This window comes from Microtus oregoni, unplaced genomic scaffold (assembly GCF_018167655.1).
Source record: "Microtus oregoni isolate MIOR12 unplaced genomic scaffold, Mior012 000005F_ref0000423, whole genome shotgun sequence".
NCBI classification, from domain to species: Eukaryota; Metazoa; Chordata; class Mammalia; order Rodentia; family Cricetidae; genus Microtus; species Microtus oregoni.
In genome coordinates this window covers 13882786-13907083 of record NW_024543064.1, presented here as the reverse complement: position 1 = coordinate 13907083, position 24298 = coordinate 13882786, and the positions used below count along the sequence as shown (strand labels likewise).

The 24298-nt window shown below is 49.4% G+C and overlaps 2 protein-coding genes across 5 annotated transcripts in view; one reads left to right on the top strand and one right to left on the bottom strand.

The window, feature by feature from the left end:
* The window catches only part of Mrto4 (MRT4 homolog, ribosome maturation factor), a 5978-nt gene extending 5280 nt beyond the window's left edge, over positions 1–698 (bottom strand). Inside the window, exon 1 of the mRNA XM_041651654.1 lies at positions 444–698. Within this exon, the coding sequence (XP_041507588.1) occupies positions 444–471 (28 nt within the window). The 5' untranslated portion in view covers positions 472–698. The remainder of the gene's footprint in view (positions 1–443) is intronic.
* Positions 678–24298, top strand: Emc1 (ER membrane protein complex subunit 1). 4 transcript variants are annotated; one of them, XM_041651651.1, is made up of 24 exons: positions 678–896; positions 2499–2623; positions 3318–3383; positions 3615–3708; positions 5413–5541; positions 6647–6773; positions 7626–7775; positions 8078–8245; positions 8379–8447; positions 8744–8803; positions 9682–9804; positions 10878–10974; positions 11376–11498; positions 12060–12068; positions 13081–13280; positions 13417–13566; positions 14343–14504; positions 15273–15392; positions 16528–16665; positions 17995–18168; positions 18676–18886; positions 21335–21419; positions 22434–22563; positions 22698–24298. In XM_041651651.1, the coding sequence occupies exons 1-24, from the start codon at positions 802–804 to the stop codon at positions 22875–22877; spliced, it is 2985 nt and encodes a 994-aa protein (XP_041507585.1). In that variant the 5' UTR covers positions 678–801; the 3' UTR covers positions 22878–24298. The 4 variants fall into 4 exon arrangements, with proteins under 4 accessions (XP_041507585.1, XP_041507583.1, XP_041507586.1 ...); XM_041651649.1 differs by having other exon boundaries at positions 8741–8803; XM_041651653.1 differs by having other exon boundaries at positions 874–896; positions 2502–2623; positions 8741–8803.

The following is a 24298-nucleotide window of genomic DNA, read 5'->3' as shown; positions in this document are numbered from 1 at the left end:
CCGATGCATGACTGTAAAATTCCTACATTCTGGAGAGGATGAGGTAGGGGGAAGCCCTTGAATTTGAGACCAGCCTAGACTACACAGCGAGTCTGAGCTACATTGCAAGATCCTGTTTCAAACACACACGCGCGCGGCAGGGGATGTAGCTCAGTGCTCAGCTGGTAGCTCAGCAAAAACTAGGCTTAGTGGTGCATGCCTGTAACCCCAAGAACCGGGAGGTAGGGTCAACAGTTTAAGACCCTCGTCGCTGGCGAGCTCGAGGTAAGCCTGGGACACAAGACGCTGTCTCGGGAGCTGCCTGTCGGTCCGGCCCAGACTCCAGATCTCCCGGTGACCTTTCTACGCCAACCCGCCACCCCGGCCGGCGGATCTCCTTGGAGAGGCCTCGGCGTCTCACCCATGTCCCCGTTGCCCCCATAGCTGAGATCCCCGGAGCCCACCTTTCTTGTCTCGCTTAGATTTGGGCATCGCTCTGACGACACGTGCAGCGGAAGACCGGTCGGCCCGTCAGGACCAGGGCGGCGCGGGGGCTTCTGGGACGGCGCTCGGGGCTGCCCCTCGCGTAGGCCTGACCCGAACCGAGGCGGGCTGTCTCTCCCCGTTTGCACTCTGTTCTGTGCCTGGAAGGTCACTTCTCGGCCCAGGTCCCAGATCTCTCCTGTCCCTCCTTTCCTTCCAATCCCGGCGGCTCCCGAGCCCTGAGCGCCCACGCCGCTTCCTCTCTATGGTTCGGCGCAGGGAGGGGCTTGAGGCCCAGTGCATGCCGGGATAGCGGCTGGCGGTGCTTGGACTTCAATCATGGTGGCTGCTGTGGCGTCCGGCTTCTGGCTTTGGGTTACGCTGCTTCTCCCTGCGGCCGCGGTCTACGAAGACCAAGTGGGCAAGTTTGACTGGTGCGTATAGGTGACGCTTCTCCAGGAAGTAGCTGTCAGCTTTGCCAGCATCTGTCTCCCTCCGGTTAGCAGGAGGGGATTGCCATGGAGCAGGACCGAGTTCATAACTTACACCAGGGCCTTTAAGAGAGAGGTGAATGAATGAATGCTGCACCTTGTGCAGAGTGAAAATGTGAGCGTCCCTTCTTCAGATGCGAGGAATTTGGAGGCGAAGACCTGGGATCATTAAATTAAGCAGCCAGGGAACCTTTCCGAGCCGCCCCGTATATGACTCTGCAGATTGCGCCGCAATGGAACCAGCCCCGCCGTTCAGGCATGCTTTAAGGTTTTGGTCAGAGGTCACTGATTCCCTCCTTTCCCGCCTTTCCGATTCTGTGGCTGTCAGGTTTGTGATCTCCTGGGTGTCAGAGGTCACCAGCCCCCTGTGAAGTTTCACCGTCCTGTTGTTTCTTAGCCCTCTTGTCTTACAGCTTCCAAAGTTCTAACGTTCTCTCTCCCCCTCCTCCCCGAGGAACACTCTGGACACAGTGTCCTCTCCAAACCTATCAGCCAGATATTCATTCACTCACTCTCCCTTCAGGCCCTGCTTGTTTCAGTTTAAACGACTATTTGGCTGCTTAACTGTTGCGTTTGCTTGGGGAAACTGACATACAGCTGAGCAATAGTATTTTTAAAAGGTCTTCATTTTGGAACCCTGGACTTTCTGGACTTTGGTTTCCTCATTTGTAAAATGTAGGCAATTACATTTGCCTTGCAGACTTGGTAGGGTTGTCTCGTGGCTACAAACAGAAGAGACTCACGTGAAAATACACATAGAAATGACTGAGTCTGAGCCGGGCGATGGTGGCGCACGCCTTTAATCCCAGCACTCGGGAGGCAGAGGCAGGCGGATCTCTGTGAGTTCGAGACCAGCCTGGTCTACAGAGCTAGTTACAGGATAGGCTCCAAAGCCACAGAAAAATCCTGTCTCGAAAAACCAAAAAAAAAAAAAAAAAAAAAAAAGACTAAGTCTAAACGTTACTATCAGTTTAGCACCTTTGAAACAAAAGGGGTCTAAATGAGAGATGCAGTCTGAATGCCATGTTTGCTCAATGTGGCCCAGGCAGCAGTATTTCCTTCCTTATTGCAGCCTACGTAACTAGAAGTCTGTTTGGTGCAGCTAAAAGTTAGTAAGGCTGAGGACTCGGAGGGATGTTGCCAGAGTAACAGGTCACTCATCTATTTGGTGGTAATTCTCTCCTGTCTCCCTTTGCTTACGAGGCACACGACACACAAATCTTGGGGATGGTCAGAGCTCTTCGTTTGCACGCATTTCTTATATTTATTTATTTATTTTGTATACAATATTCTGTCTGTATGCCTGAAGGCCAGAAGAGGGCACCAGACCTCTTTACAGATAGTTGTGAGCCACCATGTGGTTGCTGGGAATTGAACTCAGGACCTTTGGAAGAGCAGGCAATGCTCTTAACCACTGAGCCATCTCTCCAGCCCCCTTGCACGCATTTCTTAAGTGTGGTGAGGGAGATGGGCTGGTGTGAAGCCAGCAATTTGTCTCATCCTGGTGATGACTTTGCCCTGATGTTCCCCCACACTTTTCCTCAGGAGACAGCAGTATATTGGGAAGCTCAAGTTTGCCTCCTTGGAATATTCCCCTGGGTCCAAGAAATTGGTTGTGGCCACAGAGAAGAATGTCATTGCAGCGTTGAATTCTCGCACTGGAGAGATCTGTGAGTGAGCTGTGGAGCCGGGAGGGGAGCTGACTGAAGTGTGTAACCTACTGCTCGTCTTCTTTTTGTCTTCTCCAGTCTTACCATCTTTCAGTGTGTAGATCTGTGTTGCTGGTCTTTGTAATCTCCTCAATCCTGAAGGTCCTTAACCAAGATAACACTGCAAAAGCTGCATTCTATCCTGTTTTGCAGTAAAGGCTTGCATGACTACCCTTGAGATATCCCTGCTGCTGGGATTGTTTGTAGAAATTTAGATTGTGAAAAGAGTAAACTCTTTACTTATGAATTGGGTAGATTTTATTAATTTTTGGGTATATTTTTTAGATTTTTGTTTCATGTGATTGGTGTTTGACCTGCATGTATGTCAGTGTGAGGGTGTCGGGTCCTCTGAAACTGGGGTTACAGACAGTTGTGAGCTGCCATGTTGGGTGTTTTGTTAATCTTATTTTTGTTCCTTTGTATGTTTCATGGGGTGGTGGTGGACTGGAGGGGCTGCGAGCCTAGATGGGAAAAGCAATACCTCTTGAACCCCTCCTCCCTCACACTCCAGTGAGTGGGTATAGTCATAGCACTTATTATATTCCTTACTTCCTAATTAAAGTTGGATAAAGCTATGTAAATGAAGATCTCAGTCCCTTCCTGTCTCGTTGGGCCACAGTGACTCACAGCAACGTCTGATTCTTTTATCTTTCAGTGTGGCGCCATGTTGACAAGGGCACAGCAGAAGGGGCTGTGGATGCTATGTTGCTCTATGGACAAGGTAAGCAGAGGCCCCCGTCTTCGTTTGGAGTCAGCGCCATCTCCCTTTGCTTGATTCTTGGCTTTGCGTAGGGCCTGATGGGGAAAGAAGAAGGGGTGCTTCCTACAGTGAAGGGCAGGTGCCTGCTTACCACCTGTCTGCATCCAAAGCTGGAGGTGGGATCATGGCCCACAGCTCTTACCAGGCCACAGAACAAGAGTGGGAAATGACAGTGGTCTTTGTCTCTTCCAGATGCAATCACTGTATCCAATGGAGGGCGAATCATGCGTTCTTGGGAGACCAACATCGGGGGCCTGAACTGGGAGATAACTCTGGACAGTGGCAGGTAGGGAAATCCTTGTGGCTGAGTGAAGGGATCTGGATGGATGAACAACTCTGGGCCTTTGTGCCCCCCCCCCCCCCTTCTTCAAGGACCACTGAAGAACAGGTGCAAGAACAGGCGCATCAGATGCCTGTTCTTTTAAAAAAAAAATTTCTTATGTGTATGGGTGTTTTGTCTACTTGTATGTCTTTGTCTATGGACCACATGAGTGCAGTCCCTGTGGGGGGCCAGAAGAACATTTTGGATCCCCTGACACTGGATTACCAGATGATTGCAGCCACCATGTGGGCGCTGAGAGTTGAATTCTGGTACTCTGGAAGAGTAGCCAGTGCTCTTAACCACAGAGCCTTCTCTCTAGCCCCAGATGTCTCCCAACTACCCACCCCCTTTTTTAGACAGGGTCTCTCTACATAGCTCTGGCTGTTCTGGAAATACATAGACCAGGCTGGCCTTGAACTCTAAGAGATTCTTCTTCCTTAACCTCCAGAGTGCTAGAATTCGTGTGCCACTGCATCTGGCTTAGCTGCCCATTCTTGATTTGGTTGTTATAGTACCAAATATAGTGTGTGTATTTACTGAGAGTTCTATGTTATTTACAAATGAGATTTTCTGTGATTTAGTTAACTGAGCACCTATTAGATGAACAGCTCTGTACTAGATACAGTGTTTTTTTTTTTTTTTTTTTTTTTAGTTTTTCGAGACAGGGTTTCTCTGTAGCTTTGGAGCCTGTCCTGGCACTAGCTCTTGTAGACCAGGCTGGCCTAGAACTCACAGAGATCCGCCTGCCTCTGCCTCCCAAGTGCTGGGATTAAAGGCGTGCGCCACCACCGCCCGGCACAGTGTTTGTTCTTGAACATTGTCCCAATCATATGGTAATATATGTTACCATAATATATGAGCTTTGATTGCTGTGTTCTAGGTAAAAGAGGATAGTACAAAGCTTTCCATGTTCCTTACGTTTGTTTGCTTTGAGACAGGTGTCGTGTAGCCCAGGCTGCCCTCAAAGCAGCTATGTAGATGAGGCTGACTTTGGTGTATGTGAATGTGTGAGTGTGTGTGTGTGTCTGTGGGGAGGAGTGTGCATGCCGCAGAGTGCACATGCAGGGATTAGTGACCAGCTTTGTGGAGTCAGTTCTCTCTTTCTACCTCTAAGTAGGTTTTGGGGATTGAACTTAGGTAGGTTGTCAGCCTTGCTCAGCAAGTGTCTTTACCTGCCAAGCCATCTTGACAGTCCTGGCCTTGAACTTCTGACATTTCTGCAGAGCTCTATCACCGTGCTTGGAATTTAGCTCTCTGTTATAGAACAGCGTGAATTGCTGCCTTACCTTTGCTGAGATTCTTCTATCGCTTGTTGGCTTTAGCTCACACATCTTACGATAGCAGTTCCCCTGGTTCCTAGCACTTGGTGGATCCCAGGCAATGAGAACACTGTCCACGTGAGGCAGCTGCCATCAAGTTCTTGCCCAGTTGTGGACGTAGTCATAAGCTCAACAGTGACCGCATTTCCTGATGGGGCTTGCTAGAGGGTTAGTCTGAGTTCTGTGAAATCCTAGGGAAAGGAAGAGGTAACTCATGGGAGACATGGGGGCTTGAGGGCAGTGCACCTTAGTGGTTCTCAGGCAAGACAGATTCTCAAGTAGTTAGAGGCAAGATCAGGCAGAACCAGCATTGGCATCCAGGTGTGCCCTCACTCTTCCCTGTGTTCAGTTTCCAGGCACTTGGGCTGGTGGGCCTGGAGGAGTCAGTGAGGTACATTGCAGTTCTGAAGAAGACGATTCTCACCCTCCATCACCTCTCCAGTGGGCACCTGAAGTGGGTGGAACATCTTCCAGAGAGGTAAGGTAGTTTCCTCTGAAGTGATGACTATCTTGTCCCAGTTCCTACGCATCCTCCATCTCCTTGAGGGTGCTTGGCCAGGGGCCCTCCTGTTGGCATCACATGGGAATAGTGTTCTCCTCCATGTGGGTCTGAGTGAAAAGGCTGTGGCTACATACTTGGAGTGTACTTGGTAGGGCGGAGAAAATACAAACTGGGGTACTAGTGCTGCCGTGTAAGGGAGCTGTTCCTGCTCACACACGAAGTGCTCTGGGCCTTTCAACTGCCACTTGACAGTATCCTGAATCTTTCTTCACGGTGAGAGTCAGAATGATAGAGAGGAGCTGAGGGAGGCTCAAAGTGTTTCTAGAGGTCCTGGGGATTGGAAGGAAGGAATAGGTTGCCTAGAAGGTCAGGCAAGGGTTGGCTGCAGCCACTTGCAGCTATTTTCAAAGGTTTAGGGCAAGTTAAATTGTTAAAGTTAAGTTGGAGATATGGACCAGACCAGTGGTAGAGAGCCTACCTGGCATGCACAAGGTCCTGTGTTTGATTCTTTGTCTTGCCAAAAAAAAAAAAAAGTCAAATTCTTAGCTGAGCATGGTGGCAAGAAAAAAGACAGATCTCCCCCCAAGCCTCAAAAGTCAATGTCCTACAGGAAGAAGAACAAAATATCTTGTGTGTCTGGCCTACCTGATGGGGCTTACAGGGCACTACAGTGTGCCTGACCTACCTCCATAGCCTTAGACAACCGGTGTGGTGCCCTATATACATGGAGGCATGCCACTTCTGTCATTTAGGAAAAGCTGACCATCTGGTTTATATATGTGATACCAGTTTGAAATGTTGATGAGAAATTCAAATTCAAGACAAAAGCAAGGCTAGGGATGGGGCTGAGTGTGGAACACTTGCCTAGCATTCGCAAGGCCCTGAGTTTAATCCTTAGCACTACGAATGGCAGCAGCAAAGAACCTACAAGCAAAGGCTCTGTGAGGTGCACAATCTCTCTTTGGGGGTTTTCAGCTCATGATGACATCCACTAGGAAATGGCAGCATGGTTTTGGAAGCCCTGGGGAAGCTCAAGTCTAAAGGCTAAGTCAGTGGCCCTGTCTTCTCTTCCCTTTCTTAGTGACAGCATCCACTACCAGATGGTGTATTCCTACGGCTCCGGGGTGGTGTGGGCCCTTGGCATCGTTCCCTTCAGCCATGTGAACATTGTCAAGTTTAATGTGGAGGATGGAGAGATTGTTCAGCAGGTACAGAGGGCATCTGGCTCCTGGTGGGTGGGAAGGAGTTGGTAGAGGCCTTCTTTGCATGGGGGTTCAAGGACTTCAGCGGGGCAGCTGCAAAAGCTGCCTGTGTTCTGTTCCTGATGCCCATCTGTTGCTGACTTGTCCTCAGCACGAGTTTAAAGCACTCTGTTAACACACGGTGCTCTTTTGGGCTGGCTGGGAAGCTATTCTGATCTAGGCACTGTCCCTTTAAGTTCTTCTAAGATGATTATTATTTTTTTTTTAAAGATTTATTTATTTATTGTGTATACAACATTCTGCCTCCATGTATGCTCACACACCAGAAGAGGGTGCCAGATCTCATTACAGATGGTTGTGAGCCACCATGTGGTTGCTGGGAATCGAACTCACGACCTCTGGAAGAGCAGCCAGTGCTCTTAACCACTGAGCCATCTCTCCAGCCCCCAAAGGTGATTATTAAATGATTACAGGAAGCCACATCTGACACCCCTCTGTGCCATCAGGCATTTACTGTTATTGGGTGCATTTTCCCAGTGACCAAACACAAACTCCTGCTGAGTACTTGAGCTTTGGAGATTGATGGAGGTGGGTGAGGATGGGAAGAGCCTCTCAAACCAGCCATGCTTTTGGCCAGCTGTGCATTTTGATCTTGGGATCCTCTGCGCATTCCAGTTGTGCATTTTGATCTTGGGATCCTCTGCGCATTCCAGCTGTGCATTTTGATCTTGGGATCCTCTGCGCATTCCAGCTGTGCATTTTGATCTTGGGATCCTCTGCGCATTCCAGCAGTGGTTCTGTGGATCTGCTGAGAGGGCCCCTGTGATCCTCATGAGTCTGTCATGAACTTCTCCACAGGTCAGGGTTTGGACTCCATGGCTGCAGCGTCTCACTGGGTCCTGTGGTGTGGTCGACGACGCCGTCCTGGTGTGCCCTGACCCCAGCTCACATTCCCTCCACACTTTGGCCCTGGAGACAGAGTGGGAACTGCAGCAGATCCCGCTGCCGGTGAGAGGCTGCACTCCTGGTCTGAGGGGTCCCCTCTGTGGTGCCAGGAGCTGGCATGGTTGCCCTGTGAGGTTACTGCTGCTTTCCTGAGCTGTGACAGCCATGGGGAGGGTGTAGGCCTCTGGCTGAGCTGTCGTCAGGGTGCAGGGCGTTGTCTCCTTTGGGGAACCTGAGCAGGAGCTTCTGGAGCTATCTGTCCTAGTCTAGAACTGCTCCCTGGCAAGGCGTGACAGAGGTCCTGGTTTGATGGTCTGGGAGGGGTAAGCATCCCACTTTTCTTCTTGCTTCCCCTCTCCACCCAGTCTCCTGACTTGGAATTTGGAAGTGGATTCCAGCCCCGAGTGCTGCCCACACAGCCCAGTCCAATGGCTCGTTCTCGGGCCCAGTTTTTCCTACAACTGTCCCCAGGCCACTACGCTCTGCTGAACTACCACAACGGTTCCGTGACACTGCTCAAAAACTTTCCCCAGGTAACCGCAGCAGTGTGCTTGCTGGGACCAGAAGGTCTTCCAGGACAAAGCTGGGAGGAGGCAGAACTGGGAATCCAGACACATTTGTCTTACATCCCATTGTCTGGAAACTGATCCCTAACGTTCCTTACAGGCCACTCTGGTGAGCTTCGCCACCACTGGAGAGAAGACGGTGGCCGCCGTCATGACCTGTCGCACTGAAGTGAGTACCATACGTGCATGACAGCTCTCTCTGCGGGGCCCCTCACGGTCAGAAGTCAGAGTCTGTTTACCTGTGCACAGGGGTAGGACGCTGCAGAAAGATGAACTCATTCCACAGTCTCTTTCTCACTAGGAATGGCATCCTATTGTGGCTCCCCTCCTCTCCCTGCAGACTTAGGGTTCATAGGCCTGTGGGGGTGGGGCATGAGAGGTAAGATTTGCCTTTTGACTGCTGAGGAGACAGAGTGTCTGGGAAGTAACCCTTCGGCTGAGTGTCTTCATGTCTACCTCTAGCAGAAACCTGGGAGTGCTGGGGACAGGAATACAGCGAGCTTTTCTGAGGCATCTAGGGCACAGGTAGGATGTGGCATTGGGCGGGCAGGGTGTGTTACTGGGTGGGGTGGCAGACAGGGGGACCCAGGAGGCTACCCAAGGAAGCCCAGGTCAACTGAGGCTTGCAGGTCCCCTTAAGTTCCCAGCTTCAGGTGGTCCAAGTACTGTCCGTTGAGTGGCACATCTTGTCCTTTCTCGTGGCAAGATGAGGAGGTAGACTCCTGGGATCTGTCCTCCTTATTTCCTTCTCTGAACCTCAGCTTCGCCATTCCCCTGGATCTCCATAGCTGGCAAAGCCAGGTGGCATTTTATGCTACACTTGGTGGCAGTGAAGGTCCTAACTATAGGCACAGTCTTGGTTGTGGCCTCATGCCTGGGGCTTTTCCCTTCTTTCCCCATCCACAGTGCCAATCTGGGACCACTCTGCCTCACTGTACACACCGGCTGCCTTCAAAAATGTACACACTTAGGGCCTGCCGAGATGTACATGGTAGTTGTACACACTGGCTCCCTTTACAAGCTCGCATAGTGGTTGTATACAGATGGCTTTCTTATTTTCTTGTTTTTTGTCTTTTGAGATAGTGTTTCTCTATATAGCCTTTATTGTCGTGGAACTCACTCTGTAGATCAGGTTAGCCTCAAACTCAGAGATCAGCCTGCCTCTGTCTCAAGTGTTGTGATTAAAGCTGTGTGCTACCACACCTGGCTTCTGGCTCCTTTCTGGGGTGCACACTATAGTTGTGATCTTGTTTATTCAGTCAGCAACCTTGTTTCCACCGTAGGATTTGGCACTCTTCTCACTTATGCATGTTTCCCTTCTGACCTAGTCCTTCTCTAGGGGATTTGTCCTTGGACATGCTGTAGGGGACTTGATTTTTGACCTGTGCTGTGTGTACCTCTAGGACTCTCTGGCTTGCTTCAACCAAACCTACACCATTAACCTCTACTTAGTGGAGACAGGTCGGCGGCTGCTAGACACTGCAATTTCTTTCAGCCTGGAGCAGAAGGGCACTCGTCCTGAGCGGGTAAGCGACAGACAGCTTTGGCTTTCTTACTCTGTTCTGTGGGCTTCATGTCTTCGGGGCTAGTTGTGGCCCTGGATTAGGCTTTAAGAACAAGACTCCTAGTTCCTCCAGAGCCACTATCTGTTTAGAAATAACAGCAAAACTGTCGCTGCTATTGTTGCTTTAGATTTGTTATTATTTTATATATCCATCCATCCATACATACATACATACATTCATCCATGTGTTTGTTTATTTATTTATTTTTTTTTTGTAACAGCCCTAGCTGTCCTAAAACTAGCTCTCTAGTAGACCAGGCTGGCCTCAAACTCACAGAGATCCGCCTGCCTCTGCCTCCTGAGTCCTGGGATAAAAGATGTGCTCCACCACCACACGGCTTAGATTATTATTTTATGTGTATGAGTGTTTTGCTTGCATATGTGTATGTGCACCACATGCGGACATGGAACATTTGAGCCCCTGATCCTGGAGTTACAGATAGTTGTGAGCTGCCATGTTGGTGCCCTCTTAAGGAACAGTGAGCTCTCCGACCCTCCAGCCCTGCTGCTGTTGTTTTGCCCAGCTGTCTGGGTGTGCGAAGCCCTTTTTGTTTTTGTGTTAATCCATAGGGCATCTTGGCAGTCTTGTGGATTGGTTATTACTGACCTGGTTTGTAAATGTGCCCATGACCTATAGTATTTCAACTAGCAAGACATATTTCTGGTGTTCAGACTCCAGACTGACTTCCCACATGTACCCACCCACTGTCCTTTGGGGATATTGAATCGTGTCCCTCAGCTTCTGGGATGCTCCTGGCCTGGCCTCCCACTCACCATGTGGGGTGCAACTGGGACATGAAGGGATAGCAGTCCCATCAAGTACTTGCTGCCCTTCCTAGACAGACCAGAGAGAGCCTTAGCTCATTGTTGCATTGACTCTGAAGAATATGTCCTTTCTTGCTGGTGGCCAGATGATCATTGTATTGTCTAGACATCATGTCATGCTGTGGCCTGAACCTCAGCCAACTCCCAACCCTTTGAATCTTGGGGTCCAATGCCTTAGAGCCATCCGGCTTCTTACTGTCCTGTTTATAGTTGTACATCCAGGTATTCTTGAAGAAAGATGATTCAGTGGGCTACCGGGCCTTGGTGCAGACACAGGACCATCTGCAGCTGTTCCTGCAGCAGCTAGGTGAGTGCCCTGTACAGCCATTGTGTTTCTACCTGCTCTGAATTCCAGTCATGTGCGGTAGAGGGGTATGTGTGTGTGTGTGTGTGTGTGTATGTGTGTAAGTGTGGGGCGGGGGCGGGGGCGTGCACAGGCATGGGAAAGGTTCAAGAAGAGCGTACCCTGAGAATTTTCTCAGTTCTTTTTTTTTAAAATATTTATTTATTTGTTATGTATACAATATTCTGTCTGTGTGTCTGTCGCAGTTCTTTAGGGGCATGAAATGAGATACAAAATCTTTCTTGCTTGAATCTTGACCCCAGTTCATGAGATCTTTTGCATAAGACTCGAACTCTGAGACACCTCTAAGAGTCTCCTCAGGGCTAGGGAGCCAGGCTGAGCTTTCACAAACTGGTTTCTTGTAGCTGGGAAGGTGGTGTTGTGGAGCCGAGAGGAGTCCCTGGCAGAAGTGGTGTGCCTGGAGATGGTGGACCTCCCCCTGACCGGGGCACAGGCTGAACTGGAAGGAGAATTTGGCAAGAAGGCAGGTATGAACCTAGGGAGGCTACACAGGGAGGGTTAGCTGGGTTTATGAATCTAACTGTGCCCCCAGCTTCTGGTTCAGACAGATGTTTTGAAGGAGTCCCACGTCTAGTCTTCAGTGCATCAGTAGCCCAGTGGTTTATGCAGCTACAGTTTCACTGAGTCCCTCTAGAGACAACAATGTCTTCACTTTATAGTTAGTTCCAAGTGTCATTGCCTGGGGTGCTAAAAATTGTCAGGATCCATGTCAGACACTTCTACCCATTGTCTCAAATGCAACAGACACATGTGTCTAGAGAGAGCTGACTGGACATAGCCCTGTGTTCTCTGAGTCAGAGGTGGCTCCATTGATGGGCATTTGATGAACATGATTCATTCCTCTCCAGTCTATTCCTGCGTGTCTGTCCCGCCGTGTTCTCCTTCTCCCAGCTCCCCTAGTCCATTTTGCCCACTATCTAGTAGGCCACTGTTGAGAATTCTGGGTCAGGTACACTGCTAGGTGTTATATGTTTTCTTAATCTGAGAATTAATTTGACTTTACTATCTATTTCTGCTGCTGGACCCAGCGATTCAAGGTAAATGCTGCTTTTTGCTGCCCATTGCGCCTTGCTTGCCCACATGACTAGCGTTTGGTCATTTTTCTGACTTGCATTAGTGAGACACACACCCTGTATGTGTGGACTGCTCTGCTTGTGGCTTGCTTCTCTGCCTCTCCTTGAGTTGAGGTTGGTGGAAAAGAGATGAACAAAGATAATACTCACAGAGATCTGCCTGCTTCTGCTTCCTGAGTGCTGGAATTAAAGGCGTGTGCCACCACTGCCTGACTAAAGATAATACTCTGAATGAGCACTTCCCACGTACCAGGCACCATACCCAATCCAAATGGATGTCATTTGATCTGTTCTTTGTAACAAGCCTCTGAGTTGCATGTCATGTAATAGATGAGGGACCAGAAGCACAAGGAGTAAGCATTTTTCTCAGTGTCACACAGCCTGGATTTAATTTGGGCCTGTGAGACTCCCAAGACCCTCCTTACCATGGTAACCAAGGTATCATGCACCTGTCACATCTCTAATGAGGGACGCTTTCAGGGAGATGCCTCACCAATGGAGTCAGGGACAAGGGAGGATGATGGCCTTAGGAATAGATTGCAGGAAGGGATGCTAGGAGCAGGTTAACAAAGAAGAATGAAGCACTGGGAGATGGAGGCACCACTCATGCATGCACCTGCTCCCACTGCTCCTGAGACCCACACCCCTCTGGCTTTGCTGTGTACCCAGATGTCTTCCCCTGGTCATCCCAGCATGACTACATCCTACATGGCTGATTCCTTACCCTTAGTCTCCTATTACAAGATTTAAGGCAGGTGAAGTCCTAAGTACCAGGTAAGGAGGTTCCAGAAGCTTGTGCATGGCTGTACCAGAGTGTGGGACGGCTGGCATCTTACACAGACTGCACCTTGAACTTGTGGCCTGGAACGTGAATGACTGGAAGGTTCTATAGGAGAGGGAAAAGTCCCTCCTGGGAAACACACATCTTGCTGGACTCCTAGTCTGATGGGAGTGCCTTCCTTCTCCCCAACACCAGACGGCTTGCTGGGGATGTTCCTGAAACGCCTGTCATCTCAGCTCATCCTGCTCCAGGCCTGGACTTCCCATCTCTGGAAGATGTTCTACGACGCTCGCAAGCCCCGAAGCCAGATTAAGAATGAGATCAACATTGACACGTTGGCCAGAGATGAGTTCAACCTGCAGAAGATGATAGTGATGGTAACAGCTTCAGGCAAGGTGAGCACATGAGCCGTAGGAAGCAAACCTCGGGTGCAGGCAGCGGCAGCAGGCTTGCTTTGTTCCAGTTTGCAAGGATCAAATCAATTCTTCAGTTTCTTTCTAGTTGTGAGCCAAGGGTTCGTTTATCTTGCAGCTCTTTGGCATCGAGAGCAGCTCTGGCACCATTCTGTGGAAACAGTATCTGCCCAATGTCAAGCCGGACTCCTCCTTTAAGCTGTTGGTCCAGAGGACTACTGCTCATTTTCCCCACCCGCCTCAGTGCACGCTGCTGGTGAAGGACAAGGTGAGGCCAGGCACGCTGCCTGGAGCCTCTGTGTGTTGCCTTTTGCGTATTTCACAGTTGAAATTTCTCCCATGCCTTGATCATTCCACGAGAAGCTCTTGGGTTGGAAGTCTTGTTTCTGCCATTTTCTGGCCTGGGTGGAGGGACCCTCCAGCTCTGACGTGGAACTGGTTAGGAGCCAGATCCTCCTTCAGCCAGTGCTTTCCCTTCCCAGCGAGGCTGTCCCTGATAGCTGAGTGGCTGTTTTCTCTCTGAGAGGAAACAGGGCACAAAGCTACACTGTGGTTTCTGCCTCTAGAATTTTTGAATGGATTTTCATGGACCCCTTCTAGCTGTATTGTGAGGTGGGGTTTGGAAGATCCTCTTTTGAATCCAGCAATCTTAAATTGCTGTATTATGCTTGACTTGTTGTTTTGGGGCAGGGTTTCACTATGTAGCCCTGACTGACTTGAAAGCAGCTATATAGACTAAGCTAGCCTGGAACTTGCAGAGATCTGAAGGTGCTGGATTAAAGGCATGCACTGCTACCTTGACCTGGTCTTGACTTAGATTTGCTCTTTATCATGCTACTGCTTAGCTAGATTTGGAGCCAGCATCAGTCCAGCCTTTTCCCTTTTCACATCCGCCTAGGGAACCAGTCATCTTTGACCAAGAGTTTACTCTCCACTAAGATACCAGAGAGCAGGGAGTTCAGCTGACGCCTCAACATTCCTGGGTCACCTGTAGGATGTGTCTTCCTTCTGTGTTTGGATCTGACTGTTTTCTGCCCATTGTAGGAAACAGGAATGAGCTCTCTGTTTGTCTTCAACCCCATTTTTGGCAAGTGGAGCCAGGTGGCTCCCCCAGTGCTAAAGCGCCCCATCTTGCAGTCCTTACTTCTCCCAGTCATGGATCAAGACTACGCGAAGGTGCTGCTGTTGGTGGACGATGAATACAAGGTGCTTTGTCTTGGGTGGGTGGAGTCTTGTGTGTGGAGCTGGGTTTGGGATGGGTTGTCAGACATGTACTGGGACCGAGGTGGCCCACTTACCAGATAGCACATGTTCGGGGTGTCAGGCCACCCTTAGCAACATGACTACCCTTGTGAGCACCCAAGTTCATAAGGCACACGCCACTCATTATACATGGCCAGTTTTGTTTTGTTTTGTTTTTTAGTTGAATTATGTGTTTATATGTGCACATCAGTGCAGGTATCCGTAGAGGCCAGAAGCATCAGATCACCCTGAAGCTGGAGCTATAGGTGGTTGTAAGTCACCTGATATGCATTCTAAGACTTGAACTCATGGCCTCTGGAAGAACAGTGTATATGCTCTTAACCACTGAGCTAACTCTCCAGTCCCTAATACTGAGCTTCTTTTGTTTGTTTGGCTTTTGGTTTTTGATTTTCGAGGTAGGGTTTCTCTGTGTAGTTCTGGCTGTCCTGGAACTTGCTCTGTAGACCAGGCTGGCCTCTAACTCAAAGAGATCCTCCTTTCTCTGCCTCCAAGTGCTGGAATTAAAGGTGTGTGCCACCACTGCCCAGCAACACTGAAGTTCTTAACAGAGCCATATTTAAGCCTTTAATAGATCCAGTGACTGGTTTTATGGTTCACTGTTTTATGCTTAAAGTTTTCTTTAGTGGGCAAACACTAGTGATTCTTGAGAAATGGGCTTCAAGGTTTCTGAACTTACATTTAATACTTTTGGGCTATCTGGGTGTTTTCAAGGTCACAGCTTTTCCAGCTACTCGAAATGTCTTGAGACAGCTGCATGAACTTGCCCCCTCCATCTTCTTCTACTTGGTGGATGCAGAGCAGGGGCGGCTTAGTGGATACCGGCTTCGGAAGGTAGGGAGGAAGCAGCTGACTGTCCTTGGGAGGTGCTGTGGGTCTTTCCTGTTGTTTGGTTAAACAGTGGCCCTGGTGCCTGATTCAAAGGCACACATTTCATACTGGGTTTATACTGGGTTGTTGTTTTAACTTTGGCACAGGGACTGTGCCTTAATCTACTGCTATTTCAGCCAGCAATTACAGCTCAGCCTGGCCACACAGGCTGCAGCCTGGTGGAAATCCTGTTCCTATGGGCACTGGTTCTCCCACTGAGGCTAAAGGCAGCCTTAAGTAAATTTCTATCATTCTATTTATAAATAAATAGATTCAAAAGCTGGGGTGAAACTCCGCTAGCTCGGAGAAGTGGAGTAACACCCACCTAACTGTCTTTCCTTGCTGCTGTCTCTGAAAGAGAGCATGCAACCAGGGTTCATGGTTCAGATAGTTGTTTGCCCCGGACCATTTCTCCAGCCCCTATTAATATAATTTTTATTAAAAATATCAGAGGGGCCAGAGAGATGACTCAGTGATGAAGAACACTGGCCACTCTTCCAGAGGACCTGGATTGTTGCCACCACCCACATGGCAGCACCGCCAACTGTGTCTCTAGCCCCAGGGGAATCCAACACTTTTCTGACCTCCTGTGCTGCACATACATAAATGCAGGCAAAACACCCTCATATATACACATCCCTGTATCCCATTTCCAGTTGTCCTTGCTACCTGTTCGCTGTGTGGGCACATACATCCGTGTGTCTCATGACCCCTCTGGGGTCCTTCTTTCTCCACCTTCGCTGTGCTGGTATTACAGTGCAGCCATCACCAGACTTCCTTTATCTGGGCGTGGGAATCAAACTCAGCAGTCACATCACTGACTTTTCTATCCGTCTAGCCTAAGCCAGGTCTGTTCCTGGTCCTTCTAGTGCACAGGCCTCAGGTACTGCACTGCAGGCTGGGTCAGCTGTGAGATGCCTCTGACTGCATCTCTGGTCCTCTAGTGCACAGGCCTCAGGTACTGCACTGCAGGCTGGGTCAGCTGTGGGATGCCTCTGACTGTGTCTCTGGTTCAGGCCTGTCCCCTGATCACATGTGCTCTTGGCTGCATCTCTGACCCTGTGATCTCCTAATCACACGTGCTCTTGTTCTTCCCTAGGATCTCACTACGGAACTGAGTTGGGAGCTCACCATTCCCCCAGAAGTGCAGCGGGTTGTCAAGGTGAAGGGGAAGCGCAGCAGCGAGCACGTGCACTCCCAGGGCCGGGTGATGGGGGATCGAAGTGTGCTCTATAAGGTATGATGCAGCAGCCTGACATTGAGAAAGGCCGGCTTTTAATATGTATAATTTTTAGATTTATTTTTGTTTTGTGAGACAGAGTCTCATATTGTAGCCCTGGTTGTCTGTCCTGGAACTTTGTAGACCAGGTTATCCTTGAACTCACAGAGATCACCCCACCTTTGGGTGTTGGGATTAAAGGTGTGCACTAACATGCCCTGTTTATTATTTTGTTGCCTGTTTACTTTGTATTTATGAGAATGGGGCATGTACTGTGTCATGTGTGTGGAGGTCAGAGGACAACTTGCGGGAGTTGGCTGTCTCCTTTCACCATGTGGGCCCTGGGGTAGGGACTCAGTTGACAGGAGGCTTGGTGGCAACTGTCTTTACTTGCTGAGGCATTTTGCTGGCCCAAGTAGTAAGGCTTTAGGGAAAGTAAGTGTTGGATTTCTGGTCAAGCCATTGATTCCTTTGTGTACTGATTTTGTCTGTGATGTGCATGTGTCCTGTAGATGTACTCAGGGCTTCTGCCATGCTAGGAAAAGTACTCTGAGCCGGGCGGTGGTGGCGCACGCCTTTAATCCCAGCACTCGGGAGGCAGAGGCAGGTGGATCTCTGTGAGTTCGAGACCAGCCTGGTCTACAAGAGCTAGTTCCAGGACAGGCTCCAAAACCACAGGGAAACCCTGTCTCGAAAAACCAAAAAAAAAAAAAAAGAAAGAAAAGTACTCTGCCATCCAGCTATGTGCCCAGCCTAAACAAATATACCTTCCTCCTTTGGTTGTGGTTGTCATCTCCCAGCGCTTGCTGTGTGACCTCCCTCCCGGCTAGATGCTAGTTTCATTAATAGTACAGGTATGACTATGGTCTTCTGGGGTTAAAGGTTAATCAGTCCATCAGAAATTCACTGAGGTGATTTGTGGGCTACAAACTACCTTATAGGAGGGAAGGTACACTCTTAATTCCATCACTCAGAAGGCTGAAGTGGGGGGATTATAAATTTAAGGCCAGCTTAGACTACACAGTGACATTGTGTCTCAAAAGAAAGCTGTGGTGGTGAGCTTGACGGCGCAGCAGACAAAGACACTTGCAGCTGGGTTTGCTCCTCAGAGCTATGTAGTGGGGGGTGCCTGTATCATAAGATTTCAGAGAGGGTTAAGAGACATGCAAGACATGCTTGGGCCCCAGTCCTTAGAATATGCAAAGCAAGTTTGCTCAGCAATACTGATTCCTTTACCAAGCTGTTGAGCTCCATATTGGCCTCAGGCCCCAGGGCTCACCGGAGAGCCAAGTACATGACAATGCTATCACAGTTCCTAAAGTTCGTCATTGTGGTTTCTCTCCCTAGAGTCTGAACCCCAACCTGTTGGCTGTGGTGACAGAGAGCACAGATGTTCACCATGAGCGCACCTTTATTGGCATCTTCCTCATTGATGGTGTCACTGGGCGCATCATCCACTCCTCCGTGCAGAAGAAGGCCAAGGGCCCTGTCCACCTCGTGCATTCAGAGAACTGGGTGGTGGTAAGGAGTCACTGCCAGGGCACAGAGCAGCTCAGGAGGTCCCTCACTCTTACATTCTTCCCAGAAACAGCAGTCACTTTGCTTTCTCAAGACCCCAGGCCCCTGGAAAGCAGCACAGGGTCCAGATGCGGTGGGACCTGGGGCCATATCTGACTGCTTGACCTTGCTCTGCTCTTCCCTCTCCTGTGTAGAACCTGGAACTAATCTGTGAGCTCTTTGGATGCATTGTGAAGTAGGGACAGTAGTAGTCTCCTGTGGGCTAGCTCAGAACACTGCACTTCATAAGCTCCTGGAAGGTGGCTGCTGTTACTATAACTCCAGAGAACCCTGGCAGTTCCTGTATCATGGACAACTTTGGACAGCCTAGATCGCAACAAGGAGGAAGAGCAGGGGACAACTGGGTCTTTTCCCTTAGTCTGCAGCTGCTGTGAATGGCATCTGTAGTGTAACCTTCACTTTCCGGTTGATACAGCACTAAACTCAAACTGCCTCCCCTTCTCCCCACAGTACCAGTATTGGAACTCTAAGGCGCGGCGCAATGAGCTAACTGCCCTGGAGCTCTACGAGGGCACTGAGCAGTATAATGCCACTGCCTTCAGCTCCCTAGACCGTCCCCAGCTGCCCCAAGTCCTCCAGCAGTCCTACATCTTCCCCTCTTCCATCAGTGCCATGGAGGCTACCATCACCGAGCGGGGCATCACCAGCCGGCACTTGCTCAGTGAGTGTTGGGAAGAGGGCTTCATACCAAAGTGGGGATGCACTGCCAGTAGGGAGATTGGGCTCACACTGTGTGGGGATGCACTGTTAGCAGGGAGACTGGTTAACACTGTAGTGGGGATGCAGTGTCAGCAGGGAGCCTGGGCTCACACTGTAGTGGGGATGCTGTGTCAGCAGGGGGACTGGTTCACACTGTAGTGGGGATGCAGTGTCAGCAGGGAGCCTGGGCTCACACTGTAGTGGGGATGCAGTGTCAGCAGGGGGACTGGTTCACACTGTAGTGGGGATGCAGTGTCAGCAGGGAGCCTGGGCTCACACTGTAGTGGGAATGCAGTGTCAGCAGGGGGACTGGTTCACACTGTAGTGGGGATGCAGTGTCAGCAGGGAGACTGGGCTCACACTGTAGTGGGGATGCACTGCCCAGCAGGGAGACTGGTTCACTATAGTAGGGATGCAGTGTCAGCAGGGAGCCTGGGATCACACTGTAGTGGGGATGCAGTGTCAGCAGGGGGACTGGTTCACACTGTAGTGGGGATCCAGTGTCAGCAGGGAGACTGGGATCACACTGTAGTGGGGATGCAGTGTCAGCAGGGGGACTGGTTCACACTGTAGTGGGGATGCAGTGTCAGCAGGGAGCCTGGGCTCACACTGTAGTGGGGATGCAGTGTCAGCAGGGGGACTGGTTCACACTGTAGTAGGGATGCAGTGTCAGCAGGGAGACTGGGCTCACACTGTAGTGGGGATGCACTGCCCAGCAGGGAGACTGGTTCACTGTAGTGGGGATGCACTGTCAGCAGGGATATTTGGTTCTCTTTCTCTTTGCTTAGTTCAGATTTGACGGTCTTTGCTCAGTACTCCATGCTCATGAACCATTTCCTTTCTTTGGTTCTTTCTTGCATCTCAGAAAGCCATCCCTGATGTCTGTTTGTTTTAGCTGAAAATATGTTCTTAGATTAGCATACAAAATAATGTGTCAATATTCTTTGTTCTTATTTATGCTCTTCCCCTCTGCTGGTCTCTTCCCACCTTCTACAAAGTCCCTCTTCTACTCTGTGTAGTGTGGCGTTCCCTAGACTCTCTTTCTCTTGACCCCCACTATCTCTTCTTCCACATGGTCCTCTTTCTACTTTTTATGACCTTAGCGCACACACAGAAACTAAGTCCTTCTGTGTATGGAGCCTGTCCTGGAACTAGCTCTTGTAGATCAGGCTGGCCTCAAATTCACAGAGATCCATCTGCTTCTGCTTCCCAAGTTCTGGGATTAAAGGCATGCGCCGCCACCACCTGGTTTTGTGTCTGACTTTTAATGTCATTCTTTGCTGTTGTTTGAGACAGGATTTTACATGGCTCAAGGTAGCTTTGAACTCCTAATCCTCCTGCCTCCATCTCTTGAATGTTCAGCATCCTGATTTTTTTGTTTTTGAGACAGAGTCTCTCTATAAAACCCTGGCTGTCCCATGGCTTACTATGTAGACCAAGTTGGCCTCTAATCCCAGAGATTCTCTCTCTGCCTTTCAGGTGCTGGAATTCAAGGTGTTCATCACCATGCCTAGCTCTGATGTGATTTTTTTTTTTTTTTTAGACTTTAAAAAGAAATTGTGTGTATGGGTGTTTGCACACATCTGTGTACCACATGTGCCTGGTGCTCAGGAAAGCCAGAATAGGGCACTGAATTCACTGGATCTGGAGTTAGATACAGGTAGTTAAAAGTAGTTGTAGCCACCGTGTGGGAATTGAGAATTGGACCCTGGTCCGTCTGGAAGGACGGCCAGTGCTCTTAACCACTGAGCCATCTTTCCCTATATAGCCCCCTCCCCATGTCATTCTTAACACAGCTTGTAAAGACTTGAGTAGAAACCAGAGACTTACTTATTTGGTAGAGTCTAAGATTAGGACTCAGTAATAGTTTAGAGTTTATTTAAGACATTTGGGACTCTTAGCTTTGACTGGCACTGGGTGTTACTTGCCAAGTAGGAGGAAGCTAGCTCTGGGTATCACGGGACCTTTGATCACCATTATAAAACTTATGTTGTCTAATGCTTGGTCTTCTACCTTCCTGGCTGCATTACCCAGCAGCCCACATGGCCTCAGGCTAGCTAGAATATGTGAGGAAATCAGTGTCTTCAGAGCCAGCTCCTTAATTTGTACCCATGTGATGGTTTCATTTTGGTTTTGAATTTTTTGGGGGGGTGTGTAGGCGTTTGAGACAGTGTTTCTCTGTAGCTTTGGAGCCTGTTCTGGAACTAGCTCTTGTAGACCAGGCTGGCCTCGAACTTACAAAGATCCACCTGCCTCTGCCTCCCGAGTGCCAGGATTAAAGGTGTTGTTGTTGGGACCTTGACAACCTATGTTTCTCTTTGTTTATTTTAAACTCTTAATTGTAAACTTCGGTCTAACCAGCCCTCATTCAGGGTCAGGTAAATGTGAACCGTCGTTTCTTCCTGTACAGTTGGGCTGCCTTCTGGAGCAATCCTTTCTCTTCCCAAGGCCTTGCTGGATCCCCGGCGTCCTGAGATCCCAACAGAACAAAGCAGGTGAGACTGTTGTGGGCAGAAGGCCCTGACTGTCAGGACTTTAATCCCACTGATAATGTTAGTTCTCTGTCCGCCATGCTAGGGTCTCAGGTGAACAAATGACCATGAGCAGGCCTCCTGGAGCTGGTGTCTGGGTGGGAAGTGACATTAAGTAGCCAGCAAACTGAATGGTGTTAATCACTGGTAGAGAGGAAGGGCATACAGGACAGCCGCGAGGATGTGTGTGGGAGAATTTGAGATCAGGCCCTGGGAAATCCCTGGGAAAAGGTGATCTGAAGGTGGCTGGCATAGGCTTGCTGTATGGTATCTGAGGGAGAATGTTTCAAGTAGAGGAAGCAGCACCAAGGCCCTCAAGTCCTGTCTGTTGAGTCTGAACGTTGTTGAACGGGAACAGTGAAGGGTGGAGACCTAGGAAGGGAAGAAGGTGAGGAAGGGGCCGATCGGAAAGGGAGGCCTGGAGCTGGTTGATTGTTCCCGCTAGCGTGAATGCTCCGACTGTCTTCTGGGGCTGTCTCCTCCCTATATTTTGAAGTCTTTTCACTTAGAGACACCCAGAGGGCTGGGCAGTGGGAGAACAGAGGAGTATGTCTTGGAGTAAGAGAGGGGTGGAGCTAGAAGAAGGGTGACAGGCTTCCTGCAGATGAGCGGAACTGAGGCCCAGGGTGGCCTGGAAATCCCTATAGCCCAAGCTGCCCTTGAACTTGAGGCAGTCCTCCTGTCTCAGCTTTCTAAGTGCTGGGATTTCTGGGTATACAACTCCATGCCTGGCTTGTGTTATATATGTTCTTATCAAATTGATGCTTAACCAAATTCTCCGGCCAGCCTTCCGTACAGCCCTTCACCGTTCCTTCAGCTGCTGCATCTGTGACGACCTAACTCAGGTCGTCCTCAAAGGAAATTCATGATTTGATGTGTGTCCTGGAGCCTTCCCAGCTCCCAGGAAGGACAGCCAAGAAGGAGATGCCTGTCTCACAGGAGCTTTTAGAGTCGCCATCCCCCTCCTGTGTTTTGCAGAGAGGAGAACCTGATCCCTTATTCTCCGGATGTCCAGATCCACGCAGAGCGGTTCATAAACTATAACCAGACAGTCTCTCGGATGCGAGGCATCTACACGGCACCGTCAGGCCTGGAGTCCACTTGTCTGGTGAGTGTCCCCGTGTGGCATCTGCAGTGTGGCTCTGTGCCCTAAGGATCCCATCTCCTTCCTGACTGACTCTGAGGTGCTGGTGATTCACTGGCTACCTTTCCTTCCCAGTTCTCATTCTGTCTGTCTTTCAGGTCGTGGCCTACGGTTTGGACATTTACCAAACTCGAGTTTACCCATCCAAGCAGTTCGATGTCCTGAAGGATGACTATGACTATGTACTAATCAGCAGTGTCCTTTTTGCCCTGGTTTTTGCCACCATGATCACAAAGAGGCTGGCACAGGTGAAACTCCTCAATCGAGCCTGGCGGTAAAACACGAGCATTCTGCCAGAGTGGAGAGCCTCGGGGAAGCAGTCAGCCCAGGAGCTATGGCTGTGGATTGGTGGATCGGTGACACTGGATTAGGTTCTCATCTCACTTGAGTCTGGTGGAAGAGGATGACCTTCATGTTGAGCTGCTGGGATACAGTGAAGCACAGACCTTGTGGGACAGACACCCACCTCAGCTAGGCTCTCCATGTGTCTGATCCACTGCTCTGTTTTCTTGATCAGCCCATCTACCTGGGGTTTTTTGCTTTTGTTTTTTCCTTTTATGAGGCCTCTGGTTTTTCTCTTTGGAGGCTGTTTAAATTGACTTTGGTTGGCCTTCTGTGTCTCCAGCCTTACTAGAAATCCTCTGACAACTTCTCCCTCTTTTGCTTCCAAGCCTGATGGGTCAGCTCAGGTCTGCCTTAAAGGGGCACTTGGCTGCCTGACCTTGACGGGGCCATGCAAGCCATTCTTAGCTGAAGTCAGGACTGATCCCACCCAATGGCTTCTCTCTGATGTCACAGAAAGTGAGGGATCCGTATGTTGAGTCAGAACTAATTTTAACTAAACTTTTCGTTCCATGCTGTCTTTTGTATGGTTGGCCACTGTTTGTTTCAGCCTATCAAAGCCAAGTACAGAACAGTCATTTGGCTTCTTACACATAGCCTGTGCTTTTCTCTTGAGCTATAGCAAGACTGAAGCCTTTTTTCCTTTTTTTAAAAAAAAAAAATTAAATTTAAATATTTGTGGATTTTTGAGACAAGGTTTCTCTGTATATCCCTGGCTATCTTGGAAATCGCTCTGTAGACCAGTCTGGCCTTGAACTTACAAAGATTTGCCTTCCTCTGCCTCCTGAGTGCTGGCATTAAAGGTGTGTGCCACCACCACCCAGCCAGCACTAAAGCTTTATTTAAAGCTATTAAATTATCTGAGTCTTGACGAGATTTTGATGTCCCAGCATCTCATATCTCATTGCTCCTGCGGGCCCCAGACATCCTATAGCCCTGTTAGGAAAAAAAGGGCCTTTATTAAGGAAAAACCTTATTTATTGTTGAGGTGGAGGTTTGCCCTATAGCTTAGGCTGGCCTCAAACTTGCAGTCCTCCTGCCTGACTTCTCAGTGTTGGGATTACAGATGTTTGCCATCATATTGGCAGTGTGTAAATTTTAAATCTCATTGGTATAATTTCCTGTGTGGCATTAGGCATAGAATCCAGGGTCTCATGCTAGGCTGGTTCTCTGCACTGAGCTCTCCATAAGGTGAGCCATGTGGGCTGTTATTTTTCTTAAGTAGTTTTTAAATCTTATTAAGTTTTAAGGGGGGCCTCCAAGGAGGATGCTGGGACAAACCCAGGGCACTCTACTTCTACTACTGAGTTATAGCCCCAGCACTTTTTTTTTTTTTTTTTTTTTTTTTTTTTTTTTG